General features: G+C 40.4%; 1 protein-coding gene across 11 annotated transcripts in view; it reads right to left on the reverse strand.

Moving 5' to 3' along the window:
- MICAL3 (microtubule associated monooxygenase, calponin and LIM domain containing 3) overlaps nucleotides 1-17,131 on the reverse strand; it is a 165,789-nt gene that overhangs the window by 8,968 nt on the left and 139,690 nt on the right. For 8 of the 11 annotated variants that reach the window (XM_076341695.1, XM_076341685.1, XM_076341675.1 and 5 more), the window contains 3 exons: nucleotides 16,664-16,714; nucleotides 14,717-14,824; nucleotides 13,876-13,969 (listed from right to left, as the gene is read on the reverse strand). In XM_076341695.1, the coding sequence (XP_076197810.1) occupies nucleotides 13,876-13,969; nucleotides 14,717-14,824; nucleotides 16,664-16,714 (253 nt within the window). Of the gene's footprint in view, nucleotides 1-9,337; nucleotides 9,389-13,875; nucleotides 13,970-14,716; nucleotides 14,825-16,663; nucleotides 16,715-17,131 lie in introns of all 11 variants that reach the window. The other 3 variants (XM_076341637.1, XM_076341715.1, XM_076341647.1) reach the window with 2 other exon arrangements.

The following is a 17,131-nucleotide window of genomic DNA, read 5'->3' on the forward strand; positions in this document are numbered from 1 at the left end:
ACTTTTTCCTAACGTACATTTTTCAATTGCGTGGTCTTTAACCGAACGGTTTGTGAACAAGATGTCAGGATGAGCAGAGATGAATATTTAACTCCTGCTGATAAATGTCAAATTTCAAGGAGGATTACAGAAAGTCTCGCCTGCATGCATAAGACACCAGCTGTAAGCAGCCACCCTACCTTAAAAGCTTTATCAGGACCATGCTCTTATCACCATGGCAGAATCCCCTGATGGTAAGAGTGTCCTTTTTAATGGAAAATAGTTTCTTCAGACAGGGAACATCACAGGGAGAATCTGATTAACGTGGAACCAGCCTGCCAGGATCTGCTGTGTCAAGTATGGTGAGTACACATGTACTCAACTGGACTGTTGTGCTTAGAGGGGAAAAGGCTTTTACATGGATAAAAAAAGTGATTCACATCAGGGTCTGCGGGGGCAATGACCAACTGAGGACTTTGCAGAGTTAAAACGGTAAATTTAAAGGTCTCCCTTGACATTCTTATTTCACAAAGCATTTTAAAGCTTACAAGTCCTGTTAGTATCAGTGACTTACTGAATCTTTTTCATCTTTTCTGTCACCCAGTAAAGGACAAATATTTTGCATCTCTAAAATGGTTCAGCTGTTTTAACACTGAGAATTTGTTCCTCAGCTGTACAACCAACATCACTAATAGTTACAGGAGACCATATGCACCAGGAAGGTGATGAGTCTGAAACATCAGAGCTAGCAGAATGGAACACTTACTGCTCTCAATGCACAACCGCATTTATAAAGAGGAGGCATTTCTGTGTTGGGAAAAGGCATAAACTCCACAACAATAATATGGTAAGAATAACACTTATTTTGGAGAAGTCAGCAGAGCTTGATATACATGGTTTGGAGACAGCTTTACAGAACCAGACTACCAGCAAACTGGGAAGGCTTTAGAAGGGACCATCACAGAACTAGATCAGCACATGGAGGACACACTGGAGCGAGGAGGAGAGCACATCGGCTTCAAAGCCTGTGACTGAGCAGCGCGGCTTTCTCAGACAGGAAGAAACCTCTGTACTGGGAGCAGGAAGGGGCAACATTAGGAGAGGTGCCACAGTTGGCCATATGACAGTTACAAATAAAGCGTCGTACCAACAGTAATTGACAGTACCAGAACCTTAATTCTAGTTGTTCAGAGTTTTCCAACTTCTCCATTTAAATTAAAAAATAATCGGGCTTTTTTTCCCCTACGATTACCATTTCACAGATTAGGTTACAAAAAGCAAAAACAAACAGGAAAAAACCCAAACCGAAAAGGCACTGTGAAGAATAAGCTTCCACACAAAATAGAGCATTTAGTGCATGATACCTATTATAATTTTTATTTCACAACCTATCTTATTCAGCATGAATTCTTCTATATATGCTTTAATACTCTAACTTGGTGCTGGGGGGGGGGGATCAGGAGACAGACATTTAACCATATAGAAAAATCCACTTCGATTTTTCAGGGTTTGAGATTTCATTCAGACTTGTGTGTGCGTGTGTATGGGATGTTGATAACTCAAAGGCAGCTATATTCATATATTTCAAACCATGGACGTACAGACTTGGTGAGGAATTCCCAATTTGCCATATTTGATCCGAAAAGAAATACCTGGTATGTGAAAATGCCGTTCATATCATTGTGACATGGCCACAAACTACTAACTTCTGTCATCAGTGAGCAAATGGTCTGATCCTAGGAGAAGATACCATCTTTGGTCTCCAGTAAAAAGCCACAGGTTTTACATAGCAGAAGGCTGTAATACAGAACACACTCCCTGCAACTGTGTTTTCTTCCTTTGCTCTTAGTTGTGCTATTTTTTAACAGAAATATTATCCTCCCACTCTTGTCTAAGGAAAACATGTCCTTGAATCAAGTTACAAAGTCCATGGTATCTATGATAGTCCTGCTACTGGAAATGTCAACATTGCTTTTCAGTAAGATAGTGAACATAACCTGTACTATTAAGATCCTTTCCAATTACTCCAGATGTAAATTATAGTTGCATCAGTGAATACAGGTTATACGATCGTTCCAATTGCTTTGGAAACCACTTCCGTCCAGCCCAGGATGATTAGCAAGGCTTTAAAAAGTGTTCCTTATGTACTGGAGGTCCTAAACAGTGAGGACAGTGTAAAGTGCAACCTGAAAACTTACCTCTTATAGTTCTCTAAAGCTGTGAAAACTACACCAATTATCATGCTCTAAAATACATATCATGCAGTAGAATTCTAAATACATTTTTAAAAACTTCTCTAAGGTGATAGTCATGAAAACTGCCTCCCCACCCTTGCTAATAAAGAGTATCGATACATGTGGTACAGATGCTATAAGCAGACTGAAATAGGAACTTTCTAATTTTAAGAGGAAAACTATTTTATCATTTTTACTGAAATGGAGAAAGATTTTTCACATTTTTCACAGTAACCAATCTTTAAGTGTATTCCATGTCACACATTTCACTATCCCTTCAGATGAACTCTTTCAAGAAAAGGCCTCTTAACTGTTTTGCAGAAACAGAGAACCAGGGGAAAAAAAGATCATTTGATAAATGGAAAAAGCTTTCCCACAGCCAGCTGGTAAGTTTCGACAGTGAATGTATCATCAGATCATTCACATTCCTGTCAAGGTTAATTTTAAAAAAAAAAAATACAACTTCACAGCAAGAGCTCTCACTGCATATATTTATGTTTAAAGACAATCCTGGGAAAAGGCTGAACTCGTCCAGTACTATTAAAAGGAGAACTATGCAATACCCTGTTTCACAATATAGTGTTAAAAACTGTCTCATCTCCCTTGCCTTTATCACTTGTCCGATTACATAATGAAAATCCTTACATGTCTTATTTCTCCCAAAGCCATCACTAATCCTACAGTATATAGTATTATTATTATATTATTGTTTAGAGAAGAGACATCACCACCTCATGGGCTCATTAAATTAAAAACATGATCATCACTGCAAGACAATTTTCCTGGCCATGGAGTCAGGGCCAGATGGGAAAAACTCTTTTGATAAGCAAATTAAAAAAACCCCAAACAATCCCCTTTCTGTTTAAGTCTCCTCCATCACCAAAAAACCCAGGCCAGGTCTGGCGACACAGGTCCTTCATCCACAGCACGGGAAGAGTGCTGCTGGCAGCAACAATACAAGCTACCCACTGCCCCGCTGAAGCGGTTTGCTCAGAAGGAGCTGAAGGGTAAGAGAAGAACCATTTCTGTGACCAATCACTTCTTAGGTTCCCTCTGTGCTGTCAGCAAGAGTCTGAGGTGTGACTATAGCTTCTGGCCAGAAAATTATCACTTTTTTTCCCTAGAGAGACAAAACCACCAACAGATAGTGTTAATCACAAGTTGTTCCTTTTCAATGCCACAAGCCAACTTGTCTGAATGCGTGTAAAGCCTTCAAAGCAAGATCAGCAGCCCAAGCTGCTGGCAAGCAGAGGCATTCAGAAGGGCACATGGGGTGATGGGTACAGAGCCGGGAGCTGCAGCTTGCTGAGGAAAGGAGCGTGCCCCAGCACCCGAGCACACTGAACATCCTGGAGAGGTAGAAGCTCTGCCTTGCAGATTAGCCACATCCCATCAATAAAGTAACTGGAATTATCTTGCCTCTGTGAAGAAATGCCTTTCCCAGATCTTCCTGGGAAATCTTTCATGCAGCCATGAAAAGAAAGACCTTGTTTGTCATAGCACCCTTAAGGGATTGCAGTCTTTGCTACAGTGATGGAAACCAAGAGCCAGGCCAAGAATAAACACCATAGCTCCAAAGCCTCTTCGAAACAAGGAACAGAAGTTGTATAGCCACCATGAAAATATACCTTCCTTTTCACTGTACATTGTTCTTTGTTACACAAACTACATTGGACTGTTGTCGTCTTTTCTACTTTTCATTCACCTATTGTTTAAAGAGCAATACTTCAGACTGGTTTTGTCCTTTCCCGCTGTAGCTACGTAACACTTCTTCATAATCTGAAGCACAGCAGTAAAAATGATTGATCAGGATGAAGAAAGCACAGCAGAAAATTTGGGGTGGCAGACACCATTATGCCTAAGCTACAGCTCATATTGATCCCCTTCACTATTTGCCTATGTCCTGTGGTATGAGAGCTGTGATTTCTGAGAAGCGGTAAGCCACTGCAAATCAAAATTACTTGAACAGATATATCACAGACCAAATGGGGTCACATCCTTTGTAAGCTTTGCATCCAAAGGCTTTGATTTCTATATTGCTGACTAACCAGGGCAGTTTGGAAATCAGCAACACCGGGCAAGAAATCCAGCTCTGAGGCTAATCTCAGTTCTCCTGAACCATTATGCTGGCACTTGACCTCACAAGCTAAGAGCACGACACTTTAGAAATTCTTATTCCACTAACAAATTCCATCACTCATTTAGCAGTCAGACTAAGAACTCTGATTTTAACTCAGTGCTTAAAATAAGGATCAGTCCAAAAGAGATCAGTAAGACAAACTGTGCACTGATCACAGGAAATATCCTCTTTCCCACCTTTTAAAAATCAGTTATGGTCAGAAACCTAAGTACTGAAAAATAAAGCATTCCAACTTTACTATTTGGTGAAGTTGTTCAACAGCAGTGTTGTAAAACAGCAAGAAAACAGAAAGCCACGTCTTGGAGAATAGCATCCACACAACTGCTGGTATTACGAAGTTGAGAAGGATTCTGACAACTATCCCATAAGCATATCACTCAGTGGGTCGACTTAAGTTTACTAAAACTGTGTAAAAACCAATATTCTCTAAAGTACCATCACTAGAAGAAACCTGGGGAAAACTCAATAGACCACTGAATTGTCATGCAAACTGAACCACACCTTTATTTATCCAGCGGAAGAGAGAAAAAATAAAAGGCGAGGAGGGGAAAGAAAACTAGGGAAAGCAATAGTTGGTGCAGAATACACACACAAACGACTGCACAGAAGTCTTCTGCTTCTACTAGACCTCAAGGCACTTCAAAATGCAGTCAGAATTAGCAGAGTCCTGCACTGGCCCTGCCTCCCCAGACTGTTAGTGTCTGCGTGCAGTTGTGAGAGGTTTGCAGAAAGAAGCAGGTAAATAGTAATTGCTTGCTTCCAGTACCTAACAAGTAATTATACTTATCAAGTCCTGCTCATCAAGTGCTCTTTCCTGCTCCAAATTTACAGCAAAGAAAATATGTTACCAATTCACTTCAGTGTCAAAAGCAGCTGCAGACTGCGAAAACAATGTTTATCTTACAACTCCACTCCTCTTCCAGGAGAGCTGTGTTTGCCAATCACAAGAAATCGGACTGTTCCCACTTGAGTATATCAGACTCCAGCCCTGCAGAGTTAGATCTGCAGGACTTTAAAGGATATCGTCAGCTCAAGTATTTTAAATAAGCTACTAAAAAGTGAAGTTGTTGTAGAGTATGCTTTAAACAAAGTACAAAGAATTAAAAGAAAAAAACCAGAACACCATCGCACTTTTTTTCCTCCCCTGTTTTCCTGATGTTTCTAAGGCTCTTGTCAAGAAGGGAGAACATATGTCTGAAATCAGCACTATCAAACATACCAGCTCTCTTCCTTACATCCTTCTTGCCTGTCTCGGCATACTCCAGCCAAGAGCAAAGCAAGATGGGAGCATGGGGCTGTTTCCTCAGTGATTCCCTGCTGGGTGCAAGGAAAAGGAAGCCGCTCATTTGAATGCAGAGGGAACAATGGAGGTACTTTCCACAGGCAGACAAGGAGCAAACTGGGACAAGGAACTGGTGGGTAAGGAGGAACTGAGACTGGGACTAATTAAGCAAGGAGACTAAGAATGCAAACTACTAAAGGAGAAGAGACAGAGAGGAGAAGGGAAAAGGGGTAAGGGGAGAAAGGAGAAGGTAGATTTGTGGAGAAGAGATGACCTACAATTTTCCAGACAAATGATCCTGGGTAGAAGAGGGAGCAGAGCCCAAAAATTTTGGGAGAAGGCCAGAGGCAGGGATTAAGACTGTGGGGACTGAGTCAGTGGAAGACCAGAGCAGGAATGAAAGACTAGGAACAGCTAGTGGGGAGGAACAGGAGGTCTGAAGGGTAGAATACTATGATTTCTTTGTCAAGAAGGTAGGATTAAAATTAAATGCCTGAGAAGCAGAAACTGGGACTGAGAATGAAAACGGAAGTGGGATAAGGAGCTTTGGATGGAAAAAGACAGGAGTAGGACAAGGACTGTCTGGAAAGAGGGAATAAAATGGACAAAGAGTGTGTATCCACCAGAGCACTATATCCTTCCAGCGTCTGGCTCAGAATCCATGTTTTCAAGTCTCACCATTCCACAGCTGCCAGCAAACATCTGTGAAATCCACTGACCGTGTCCCATTTCCTCTCCATGAGGATCTACACAGAGGATGACAACCTAGCGTTGCTATCAGTTATTCCATAAGGGCATGAGGCAGAGTTGTCTGTGGTGGATCTAAAGGTTATAAATCTGTTGATATATCAACATAATACAAACTCTTAATTTCAGTTGACCTTGCAACCTTTGTAATGTTCTTTTAACATAACCACATACACGATATACACATAGGAATAATTACTCAGAATTGAGATGTGACCATCTGTAGCTTGAAATGAAACATCTGCTTTACAGCAACGGTACATGACATTTTAGAACAGGAAGAGAGGATTATGGCATCTGAGCAGAGCAACAGGGGTAGTTAAGATAGCAATCTGTAATACTGCAAACTGGAACCTGACCAAGGATGTCAGAAGTTACCACTCCCTTGCAGAAGTTGTTGCGCAATCTGTAACAACTAAATGAAATGCAACTCTCATTAGTGTAAAGAAAATCCAGAATAAATTAATGCCCTAATCATTCAAAAATCATTACCAATTTACAGATAGCTTTTCAAAATATTTTGCAATTTTGCTTATCATTCTACTGACAGCATGACTCTAGAGTCATGCCTATGCCTCAGAGACACAGCCTCCTAGCTGCTTATAGCACTCAGCAGGACCACGCAGCCACACGGCGCTTCAGGGATTTTAATGGCACACCACCCAGATGCAGCATCCTGCACAGACATGTTAATTTTGGAGCTGAGCTTTAAATCTGCCACCGAATAGTGAAAAGTATCATCAGAGCAATGTATCCCTTCTGGCCGAAGTGTTCTGGCAGCTCCAAAAGCAAATATAAAGCAAATTACAGAAGCAACAAAACAATACCATAAAGCCACATACTCCAGCAGGCTATACTGGCTCATTGCACTTAAAGGGATACTGCCCAATACAGTTTTTTAAAGTTTGTTTCAAAAATGGTATTTTTGAGATGAGCAGAAACTTGATATAGTTTTAAAATACATCAACCATTTTTAAAAAACATGAACACTGTCTCTGACTGTTGGAAGCCCAAGTGACTGAGTCACCATATGAATAAAACCAGCCTGTTGTAGAAGATCAAAAATGACCACTCTGGGGTGACTGTCTGACCTCAGAGAAATGGAAAAAGCAAACACACAAAAAAGATAAACAGTAAATTCAATTTTCAATTAAGATTTTCTGCAACGCAATAATTTTTTAAGCAACAGTGTCCCTTTAAGCAAAGATTATTTTGTTTTTCTTAAAGCCACTATTAGTGATTTTGATGGGATCGCTGTTTCTAAAGAGGCATTAGGAGAAGCAGGAGGAGGGAGAGGTATAGTGGAAATAGCAATTAAATAGGGATAAGGGTCTGTTAAGTGTAATTCAGCATCAACCCTTTTAGAGCTCCTACTCTACGCTCATAAGGGTATGTGCCAGCCCTGATGGGCATAACTAGAAAGAGGGTTCCAAAGTCTCTCTGCAGAAGATACCCCAGAAAAGAATGCCAGAGGGACTGAACAGTGAATGAAGCACAGGGCTAGCGGAGGACTATCACATCAAAATTAGCACAGGGGAACTGGGCAACAAATTAGGTCTACTAAGGAGAAAAGTCTTCCATTTTGAAACTTGAACTTAGGTGGATACTCTTAACTCAGGTGGATGTTCTTCAATAAAAGCCTATTGTGCCAGGACAATTTGGAGTCATTCCCAACAGACAGCTACAGAGAGATACTATGTGGGACAGCCTCCCCCTGGAGGAGGAGAAATGACAGCTAAAAGCCTGGGCAAGATTACATTTGAAGGCTCAAATGCAGAACACAATGAAATCGGGGAAGACTTCTAGTGATGTGTCTCGGATCAGGCCTAGAGCATGTGGATCTTCCAACTCTGCGGAGCTGGACTATAATGCACTCCCTCAGCAAAAACACAGCTTAGATCAAGCAACTTTATACTCTGAAAGACAAATGAAATGAGACCCTCAGATGACAAGGCAACCGAGCAGAGTTTGCTTTCTCTTGGATCCGCTGACAGATGCGTTCATTTTATAAGAATAGATTTAGGGTGATTAAACTAGCAAAGGGAATTTTAATTTTCAAGATAGGCAAATGATAAACAAATGCCGTTGGCAACCCAAAAGTTATCCACCTACTAAGGGATTCAGGAAGTAACATTAGAGAAATGCAGAACCATGGTGCAGAGTGATGACCAGATTATAATCGCTAAGTGAAAAACACGAGCTAAACACTGTAACATGTGTTTAGCACTAAATGGGATATTAAAAAAAAATAACATAGCAAGAAGCTTATTAGCTGTGTAATGATGCAAACTGGGCTGACTGGAAACTCTAACAGCAGCTAGAGCAGATTCCAGCAAAAATGACTGGAACTCTTAACAGTAGATTCTCTCCTAACCTTACAGTAAGACAAAACAAGAAAGAAGAAGTATCTGTCATCTACAAGTGTTTCCAAAGTCCCTTGAGGGAGCATTTTGTTTTTGTTAGATCATCAACACATTCTGGCTTTTTTGGAAGAAGTAAACGAGCCCCACAAGGGGAAGAGGGAGGCAATGGCATGACTAATCCTTTACAGTGCTGTTAGCTTTTGGGAGCAGGTCAGTTCTGCTGTTCCCTTCCCAGTAAAATATTTTCCTAGAGAGGATTTCAGTGGTAAGAGTTGGACTTTGCAAAGGAGAAGCAAAAAAAAAACAGAACGGCCTTCCGCTGCTAGCAGGGAAAGTGGCTGGAGTGAAAACAGTAAGTAAATTTTGAAATAATCAGCACTGTGGAAAATAGAAGAGGGAGCCTTACACATGGTTTGTGGAGCATGCCAGGATCTCCTCTTCCTGAGCTGGAAAAGGGGTTCTGCTATAGCCAGTCACGTGCAAGGGCTGTTTCTTCTTGTTTGTGAGCCAAGGATGGGAGAATTAGGTGAAGGGAGGAGTGGGGAGGAGTGTCAGCAGGGTTAGTGTCAGCAGGAGGTTCAGCTATACATACCACCCAGATGCAAGTCGATGAGGTCACTGTAATAAGACTCTCCCCAATAGTCTACAACAAGGAATTGGTGAAGACAGAGTTATTGAATCAGATACCCACCCTAGCCCCACACAATCAAAGCAATATATGAGAAAAAGACATACAGACAGAAACAAAAAAAGGCAAACAGGAAATATGCAGCTATACACATGGGCACATATATATATATATATAAAAAAAAAAGAATTATATGTCTCCCTTTCTCTGTATATATACATATATGTACACACACACACAAATATATCACAAATATATATATTGGGAAGATGAGGAGAAAACTCCCAGCAGGCAGGCAAGGATTTCCAAGGGGAAAAAATCAAGAAGTCTACACAGACACACTTCACCTATTTCAGTCTGCACCAGTACCGGACACTGATGTCTTTCCTGTTCTTGCTGAGAAAAGCAGAACTAATCTTGTTGCTTTCATGCTGAGCAATATGTCAGAAGGAAACAGCGTCATTTCTTAGGTCAGCTGCAGGAAAAGTGTAAGGGTTGATTTCTTGGAGGTGACCAAGTACGGCACACGTGTGGAAGGCACTGACTGAGCACTGACACGAATGGCAAACACCTAAGTGTGGAAAGATGGGTACGTGTGTTTCTGCTAATGCAGTATCTATGCCAGAGAAGAACCTGCACAGAAGTGTATGGAACAGAGATGTGTACGTCCACAGCTGCTAGAGACAGGTACACTATGAGTCTAGCACTGTGTAACATTTCTTTGGGGAAGAGACAGATGGGAGTACTGAGAGCACTATTTCTCACTGCATATGATTCACTTGATGTAAAGAGGTGGCTCTTAAATTTTTCAGTATTGATCTGACAGTAGGAGACATTTTCTCAGTCCTTAAAAATGACTATCAAAGTTTATGCTAAAGGAGGATAAGGGAGGAAAAAAAAAGGTTCCAGAAATTTCTGATTTGACATATTTTTAAGTTAATAATTGAAAAAATGAAAAATCCACACGGGAAGTCAAAGTCATAAGCATGTCCAAACAGGCGAATGCACTATAATACAAAGTACTGTTACATTAATAGCAATCCCATTCAAGGTCTCTCTTGGGACACCGCAGAAAAATGGGGAAATTCTTCATTGAGATTATCCTACTTTACCTTTGCAGTGAAATACCATGATGCAAAAGAAAGGGGGAGAGGTGGGAAGGAAAAAAAGGCATGACAAAAGCTTAGACCACCTGTATATGACAAACTTGCCACCTGAAGTAGAGCTTACGTTCCAAATCATTCATTCTTGCTATGAATGTGACTATCAAAGGCTGAGATTATCAAAGATAATCAGAGAGAACATATGAAGGCAATTAAGTAATAATAGGGTGCGAGATCATTTTCTGAATCAGAAACTAAATGTTAGACTGAGCATTCAGCTTTTAAAAGAATAAAAGACTAACTGCACCTTGCCTGAGGCTGAGCCCATTTAAAAAAGGAAAAGACAAGGAGGTAGCCAAGAAGGTGCACTTATTTTGTCAAAATTAAAGTTGACAATGACCTCCAAAATGTTTCTGAGTCTGATTAGTTGAATAGCTAGTATCATCATATAAATATTCCAACTTGACAACTATCAGATAATGAGTCAAATTCCTGGAAAGAATATTGAGCTGTCTGTACCCATTGCTAGGTTCTAAATTAACTGTAATCCATCAGGAAGACAGCAGGGCATCGCTGTGAAGAATTTATTGACAGTCTTCTCAGTGTAAGTCACTTGGCAAGAACATGTTAAGGATGATGCAAAATGGATGGAAAATAGAAGCAAAATTACTCTAAATAAACAAATTCTTACCTATAGTACTGGTTTTTGTTCCTACCAGTCCAACTGAAAAAACTTTTTTCTAAAAATGGAAGGAGGTCCAGAGGTCAGAGATCTGAGGAATTTAAGTTAATGGAAGACCTCTAACAAAAGCAAAATTTGAAATTCTTCACAGACGGGAAAAGATGACTAACAGGCAACATGCTAAAAGATGATAAATGACATAGAGAAGTAGTTCAGATGGTCTTGTCTATCTTTTTCTACAATAGAAAAAGAAAAGAATCATTACAAAATACAGAATTCTGTTTCTTCTGCCAGGATTTTCAAGTACCTAGTAGTAGGAAACTACTACTATCTAAAACTTCGTATTTAAATGCCTAAGTCAGTGAGTGATTTGTTCTTTCCCTACAGAGAGGGAAGCTGAATAACCCACTCATTACAGAGCCTAGTATGTTCTCCTAGAACAATTAATACTGGTTGCTGTCTGTGGGACAGCCATTACTTCGATCCTGCATTGCAATCCTTCTCTATTTATGTGGACAGAGTATGTGCACGGGAGGCATTCCTCCCACCCTCCTGCATTTCTTCCCCTTGTACAAGCTTATTAAAAGGAAGAGATTTTTTCTTCAGATGACACCACCAGTTTATACACTGCCCTTCCCTTTTTTAACTTTTGTTTACATGATTTCATTAGGGGAGGGACTGATCAGAGATAAGGGCATGACTCCACACCTTTACACAATGGTACTTGCAAAATGCAGTGGTCACTGTTAGGTCAGTATCTTAGGCAATGCAGATGACAAGAAAATTATAATGCCCTCCTGAATAATTAACGGCTGTGATTCCACAGACTTTAAAAAGAAGAAATTCAGTTATTTTATTGCAAACATATGTAAAATGTCCATGCAAGAGTGGCTAGAGAGGTGAAGAATGGAATTAATTTATAATCTTGTGTTTCAGTCAACACAGGTTAGAACATGTCCGTCCCCCCCCGCCCCTCCGGAATGTGTTTCTTGTTAATCCCCTGAAATAACTGGAAGAGTTGAGGCTGGCGAATTCTTTATGACAAAGTTAAGCTTCTGTAACCATAACGTATGATCTGTTGATAGAAACATGTTGCAAGAGCAAAGCATACCCTAGAGACTCCCTGAAGAAAAGAGATTCATTTTGCAAAGAGTGACTTACAATTTTGTAATTCTGCTAGGAAATTCACAAATACACAGGCTCATCTAAGAATGCTTCCATTTTGGGAGAGCTGGGAGTGAGAAGTTAGTTATACAAGGATTTAATTCTGCCGTCTTCCGTATAAAATAGCAATTCTTACTCTTGGTCATATTCTGCCCTCTCTGAACGTTTTTTAGGCTTTCTTCTATCATTCTTCAATGATAGAGCATTCTATCATGAAAAACGTTCTCTCAGCTGCTGAGATTTCCCACTTGTGCTGACATATCTTACGTGAAAGTCATTTAGCAGTTGAGTAATCAAGACAGACTTCCAGATGAAAAGAAGAAAAAGAACAATTAGAGATAAGAGAGGTGGTAAGTGCAGTAACTGGCAGGCCAGAGAACAGAGTGGAGCTACACAGAAATACACAGCGTAAGGAAGGAGGCACCACCGCAAAGAAAGAGTTTTTGCACAAGGCTATTTTTTGAACCCACAAAAGAAAAAGCTAGTCAGATCGCAAAACCATTGAAGTCCTCAAGATTGTTCTCCACACTTGCAGTATCTATTTGCTTTGGTAACCACTCAGTCCTGCTGCTTTGGCACACCCTTATGGAGCATCAAACATACCTAATCCTGGCCGAGTAGTAATTGGTGGGAAGTCACAACAATTTTCCTCTAGTGAACCTTCACTGCTTAATCAAGTTCCATCTTCACAGGCATAGCGGTGACTCTTCAATCCAAGCAATAAGCCAAAACATTTTCCAAACACCTGTTCCACTATTACCATTTCTGATCTCTGACCTTTGTAATCAGGTACATAATCCTGGGCCTGTCAGGTATACATACACTGCATTTGCCTGTTGGATATTTGACTCCTTGCAATTGAGGATTCTTTTTTCCAAATCATTATGCTACTATCAGCATTATCTGAACCAAGTACTCCTCCACTCATATGCTTGCCAGATCAGATGATAAACATTTAATTTAATTCCAAGTACACATAACATTCCTTTAACAGCTTGACATTGATACCTTCCAGTACACGTGTGCATTTCTGCTCTGCACAACTTTGTCAGAAGTAGCCAGTGTGCTGGGCTGTGCAGGGAGGAAGATGTTCTGTGATGGTCCCTTGTAAGGACACTACCTTGATAATCCAACACAATAGAGAAAGCACACACAATTTCACAATTACTTCCTTGACATACAAACAGGGTTCTCTTACTGTGACAGCTTCATGTGAATTGCAGCTAGGAAATCCCTGCAATTTTCTAGCTGTAATATCCAGTAATATGCAGAAACAGTCAAACAGCCATTATTAATAGTTGGAGAATCACCTCCTAAGCCTCAGGCAAAGACAAGCAAACTAAGTGTCTGCCAATGGGGGAGTCCCACAATTAGAAGAAACACAGGAAAAACAAGGCCTCAAAAAGATAGTAGAAAAGGGAGAATGGATTCACACTGGACTCTATCTCTAGGCTATAATGGTCCAATTGCCTCTAAAATACAAGCAGCTATGGACTACTGCACAAGCACTTAATAAGAAAACATTAAAAAGCAAACCACATTCTGATGGATACCTGCTTCTCCCCGAAGGGCCTTCTCCACAGCAACTCCTCTCTCTTCGAGTTGCCTCTGCTTCTCTTCCACTTGTTCAAGCTGCCGCTGGATGATCTGTTCAGAGAAGAATGGAGCAGAACCTCACCAACAGCAATTCTCCTGCTCTGTCTGCAGCACGCATCCAGCACTAAGTGACCAGTCAAATCGGCCTTTTCAAAAACAAGTATTTGTATTCAATAATACACTGCTTCAAAAGCTAGCATCACAGTCCCTCCAGCAACATCATCCTCCCCACCCCTTTGCATCCTACCCCTTAATTTTGCAAACACCTTGATACTCACCTGTTTGCTACAACTCCAATCACCTTCCTAAGCGCTGAAGTGAAAGGTGATGCTATTCAGACAGCTGAGCCCCCACCTTGAGTTTTAAACAAATCTCATCACCTATAGATGATGCCAGCAGTTTTCCAACAGATTGTCTGGTAATTAAAGGTTAATTTGGTAACACTTCACCCAGCAGCATAATCTAGCAAAGCAATGATAGGTGCAGCTTCATCAGGTATTATCTGACTATCACTGGTCCATTCAGTGCATGATGTTTCACTCATCTCCAGCTAGAAAGGTGTTATGGTCATTATTTTTCTCACTGTAAAACTACCATGATAGGTTTCAGCCATTCTTGCCATGTCTGTGACATGATACTGAATTTGAAAGAGGGAGTAGAAGCAGGGACAATCATGTAGAAATAGAGGAAAGTTCTGTCTCTGGATCCTCTTCTGACACACTGAGGGGAATGTCAGGATCATGGTGCTTTCACATAGAGTTAACTGCCTGCCATGACAAGAAGATTGTGAGACACTACCTGAGCTCTGTGTAACCTCTTTAGCTCCTCTTGCTTGGCTTGTCTACGGGCGGCTTTCTGTACTCGCCGGGTCAGCTTGGCATTCAGTTCCTCTTCTGTGTAGGCTCTCTGAAGGAAGGAAAAACAGAGGCAGATTTTATTTGTATGCTCAGAGGTATGGGGAGAGGGAAGACCATTTTCTCTTCCAAAATCTCAGAAGGGAGGTGTTCTGTCTTTGCCATGGCTGTGTCAAAAGTCAAGCTTCCGTAGGCAAAGGTGTTCACAGTGCAGTGAGCAACAATTTCAGGGTCAAGTCAGGAGTGAAGAAGCATGTAAGCCAATTGCAAAACTGTGATTTTATATAATGTCCCGCCCCTGTCTTCCACTGCTATATGAAACCTCTCCCCAAAGACCAAATAAATTTTTATTCTATTTCTCAATAGATTTAGCTAAATGGATTTTGTTAAATCAATGAGTACCATATAAAGGGGTCACCTTGATTTCATTTTAAAAGAGGGTAAAAAGCATGTCTACATGAACAATTATAGTAGTATAAGCTAAGAAATTATTATAGACTAGGGTAGTTGTATTGGTATTCCCCTCTCCCTATTTTATTCTGGAGCAAGAACATCCATAGTTAGGAGTTATACTGGTGTATCTGGTAATGACTACCTGTGGAAATTTGTGCAACTTTTCTATGAATCAAGAAGGCAAAAAGACATTCTGGTGCGAGATGGGAAATCCCACCTCAAGAGCAACCCCACAAAACTGGCTGGTGTAAAACAGAGCAAACACCACCTAAACTAAAACTAGAATATTACAGCACCAGAAGCCATCCAAAAGGAGAAAGGCTATGTTTATAGAAATAGAAAGGTATTTTCTCCTCTTCTTTTCTCTCAGTGAAACTAGTTTAAAAATAAGTAAGTCTTTTTGACATTTCTGAATGGGGTTTAGTATCTTATCAGGTGTACTAGTTGGTTGTGTTGTAGTCCAGGAGGGCTTCCTCTGATAGACTTTTTAGAGTGCCAAAGAAACTTCACAACTGCATTAAGTGAACTACAGTGAAGAAAAGAACTCTCTTCCCACATACATATATGCAAGCTTTAAGGGACAGCTGTAAACAGATGTCTTCCACTTCTGGAAAGAGATCTTCTCCATGGACAGTCAACTTTAAGGACAAAATGTTATGACAGACCACCCTGAAATTTGCTTTATCTAGTTACTGTACTGCCACATTGGTCAGCCTACCTCTGGTTTATTGTTCTCAGTGAATAGAGTTTAAGGTAGGATCACAGCTCTATTAAAAAATCCCTCAGATAGGTGGTTAGCAAGCACCATCGTTAAAGCTCCAAGAAGTTATCACTTTCCTCTTTCTTTCTTTTTTTAAAACACAAAATCCACAATGATACCCGAATCAGAAGGTAAAGTTATAGAGGGTGTGACTTTCCTATTCCATGGAACACTGTTGTGACTGTGAAGACAGGACAATAAGAATTTCAGAAAGCAGCAACATTCCGGAAATAGAAATGCAACTTCTGTCTTGATTTTAGCTTGATACAGAGTTTCACTAAGATTTCGGTGAACTCAACAATTTTGAAGGATGCTGATTGAAGTGTGACAATTCATTTGAACTCATATTCTAAGTATTAAAAAAAGAATACACATACATATTTAATTGCCTTGAAATTTGTTCTGAAGCTCAAAGATCATCCACATCACTGTACAGTGGTGCACTGCTGTGCACTGATAATTGCATGCATTCTAACTAGACAGACAATTTGGAGCTTAATGCATTTTTGGTAGACAACCTCTACAAAGAATTTGCTGCCCATGTCTGCTAACATCTCACGCATGCACAGTCAATGTTTGTGATGTTAGTGCACATGTGATGGGTAGCTTTGGATTCAATGGGTTAATATAGGGACATGCAATGCAACAATGGCCAACTAGCGGGAATGGAGACACTACCTTTGACGAATATGATCTCTTGAATGCCAAGGCGTGTGGTACATAAATCGACTTTAAAGGGGGAATGGTAAAGGAAAAAAAAATAAAAAAACGTACAAAATGAAGCAAAATCAGTTCAACATTGAAAACAGATGCACAGTAATAAAACAAAGCTGTTTTTAAATGAAACACAGAATTGTGCAAATGCCGAACGTGACCCAGACTGATGAAGCACAATGGAACTTCTATCCGCAAAATCAAGTTTCTAGCACTCTCCTGAAGGCAATTAGCTTTGGCAGCCTCTGAAGATACAGTCAATTTGGAAATAGCTTTTTCTAGAGGAATTATTTGGCCTTTATCTACCTATGGTTTTAAAGTCCACTGAGCAAGCACGCGTAAATACACATAGAAAATTCTGGCTTAGGATTTGGAATAATGGCTTATGCTGGGGCACGTTTGGTCTGAACTGGCTCAGCCAACCATATATTA

Source organism: Aptenodytes patagonicus, chromosome 1 (genome assembly GCF_965638725.1).
Source record: "Aptenodytes patagonicus chromosome 1, bAptPat1.pri.cur, whole genome shotgun sequence".
Lineage (NCBI taxonomy): Eukaryota > Metazoa > Chordata > Aves > Sphenisciformes > Spheniscidae > Aptenodytes > Aptenodytes patagonicus.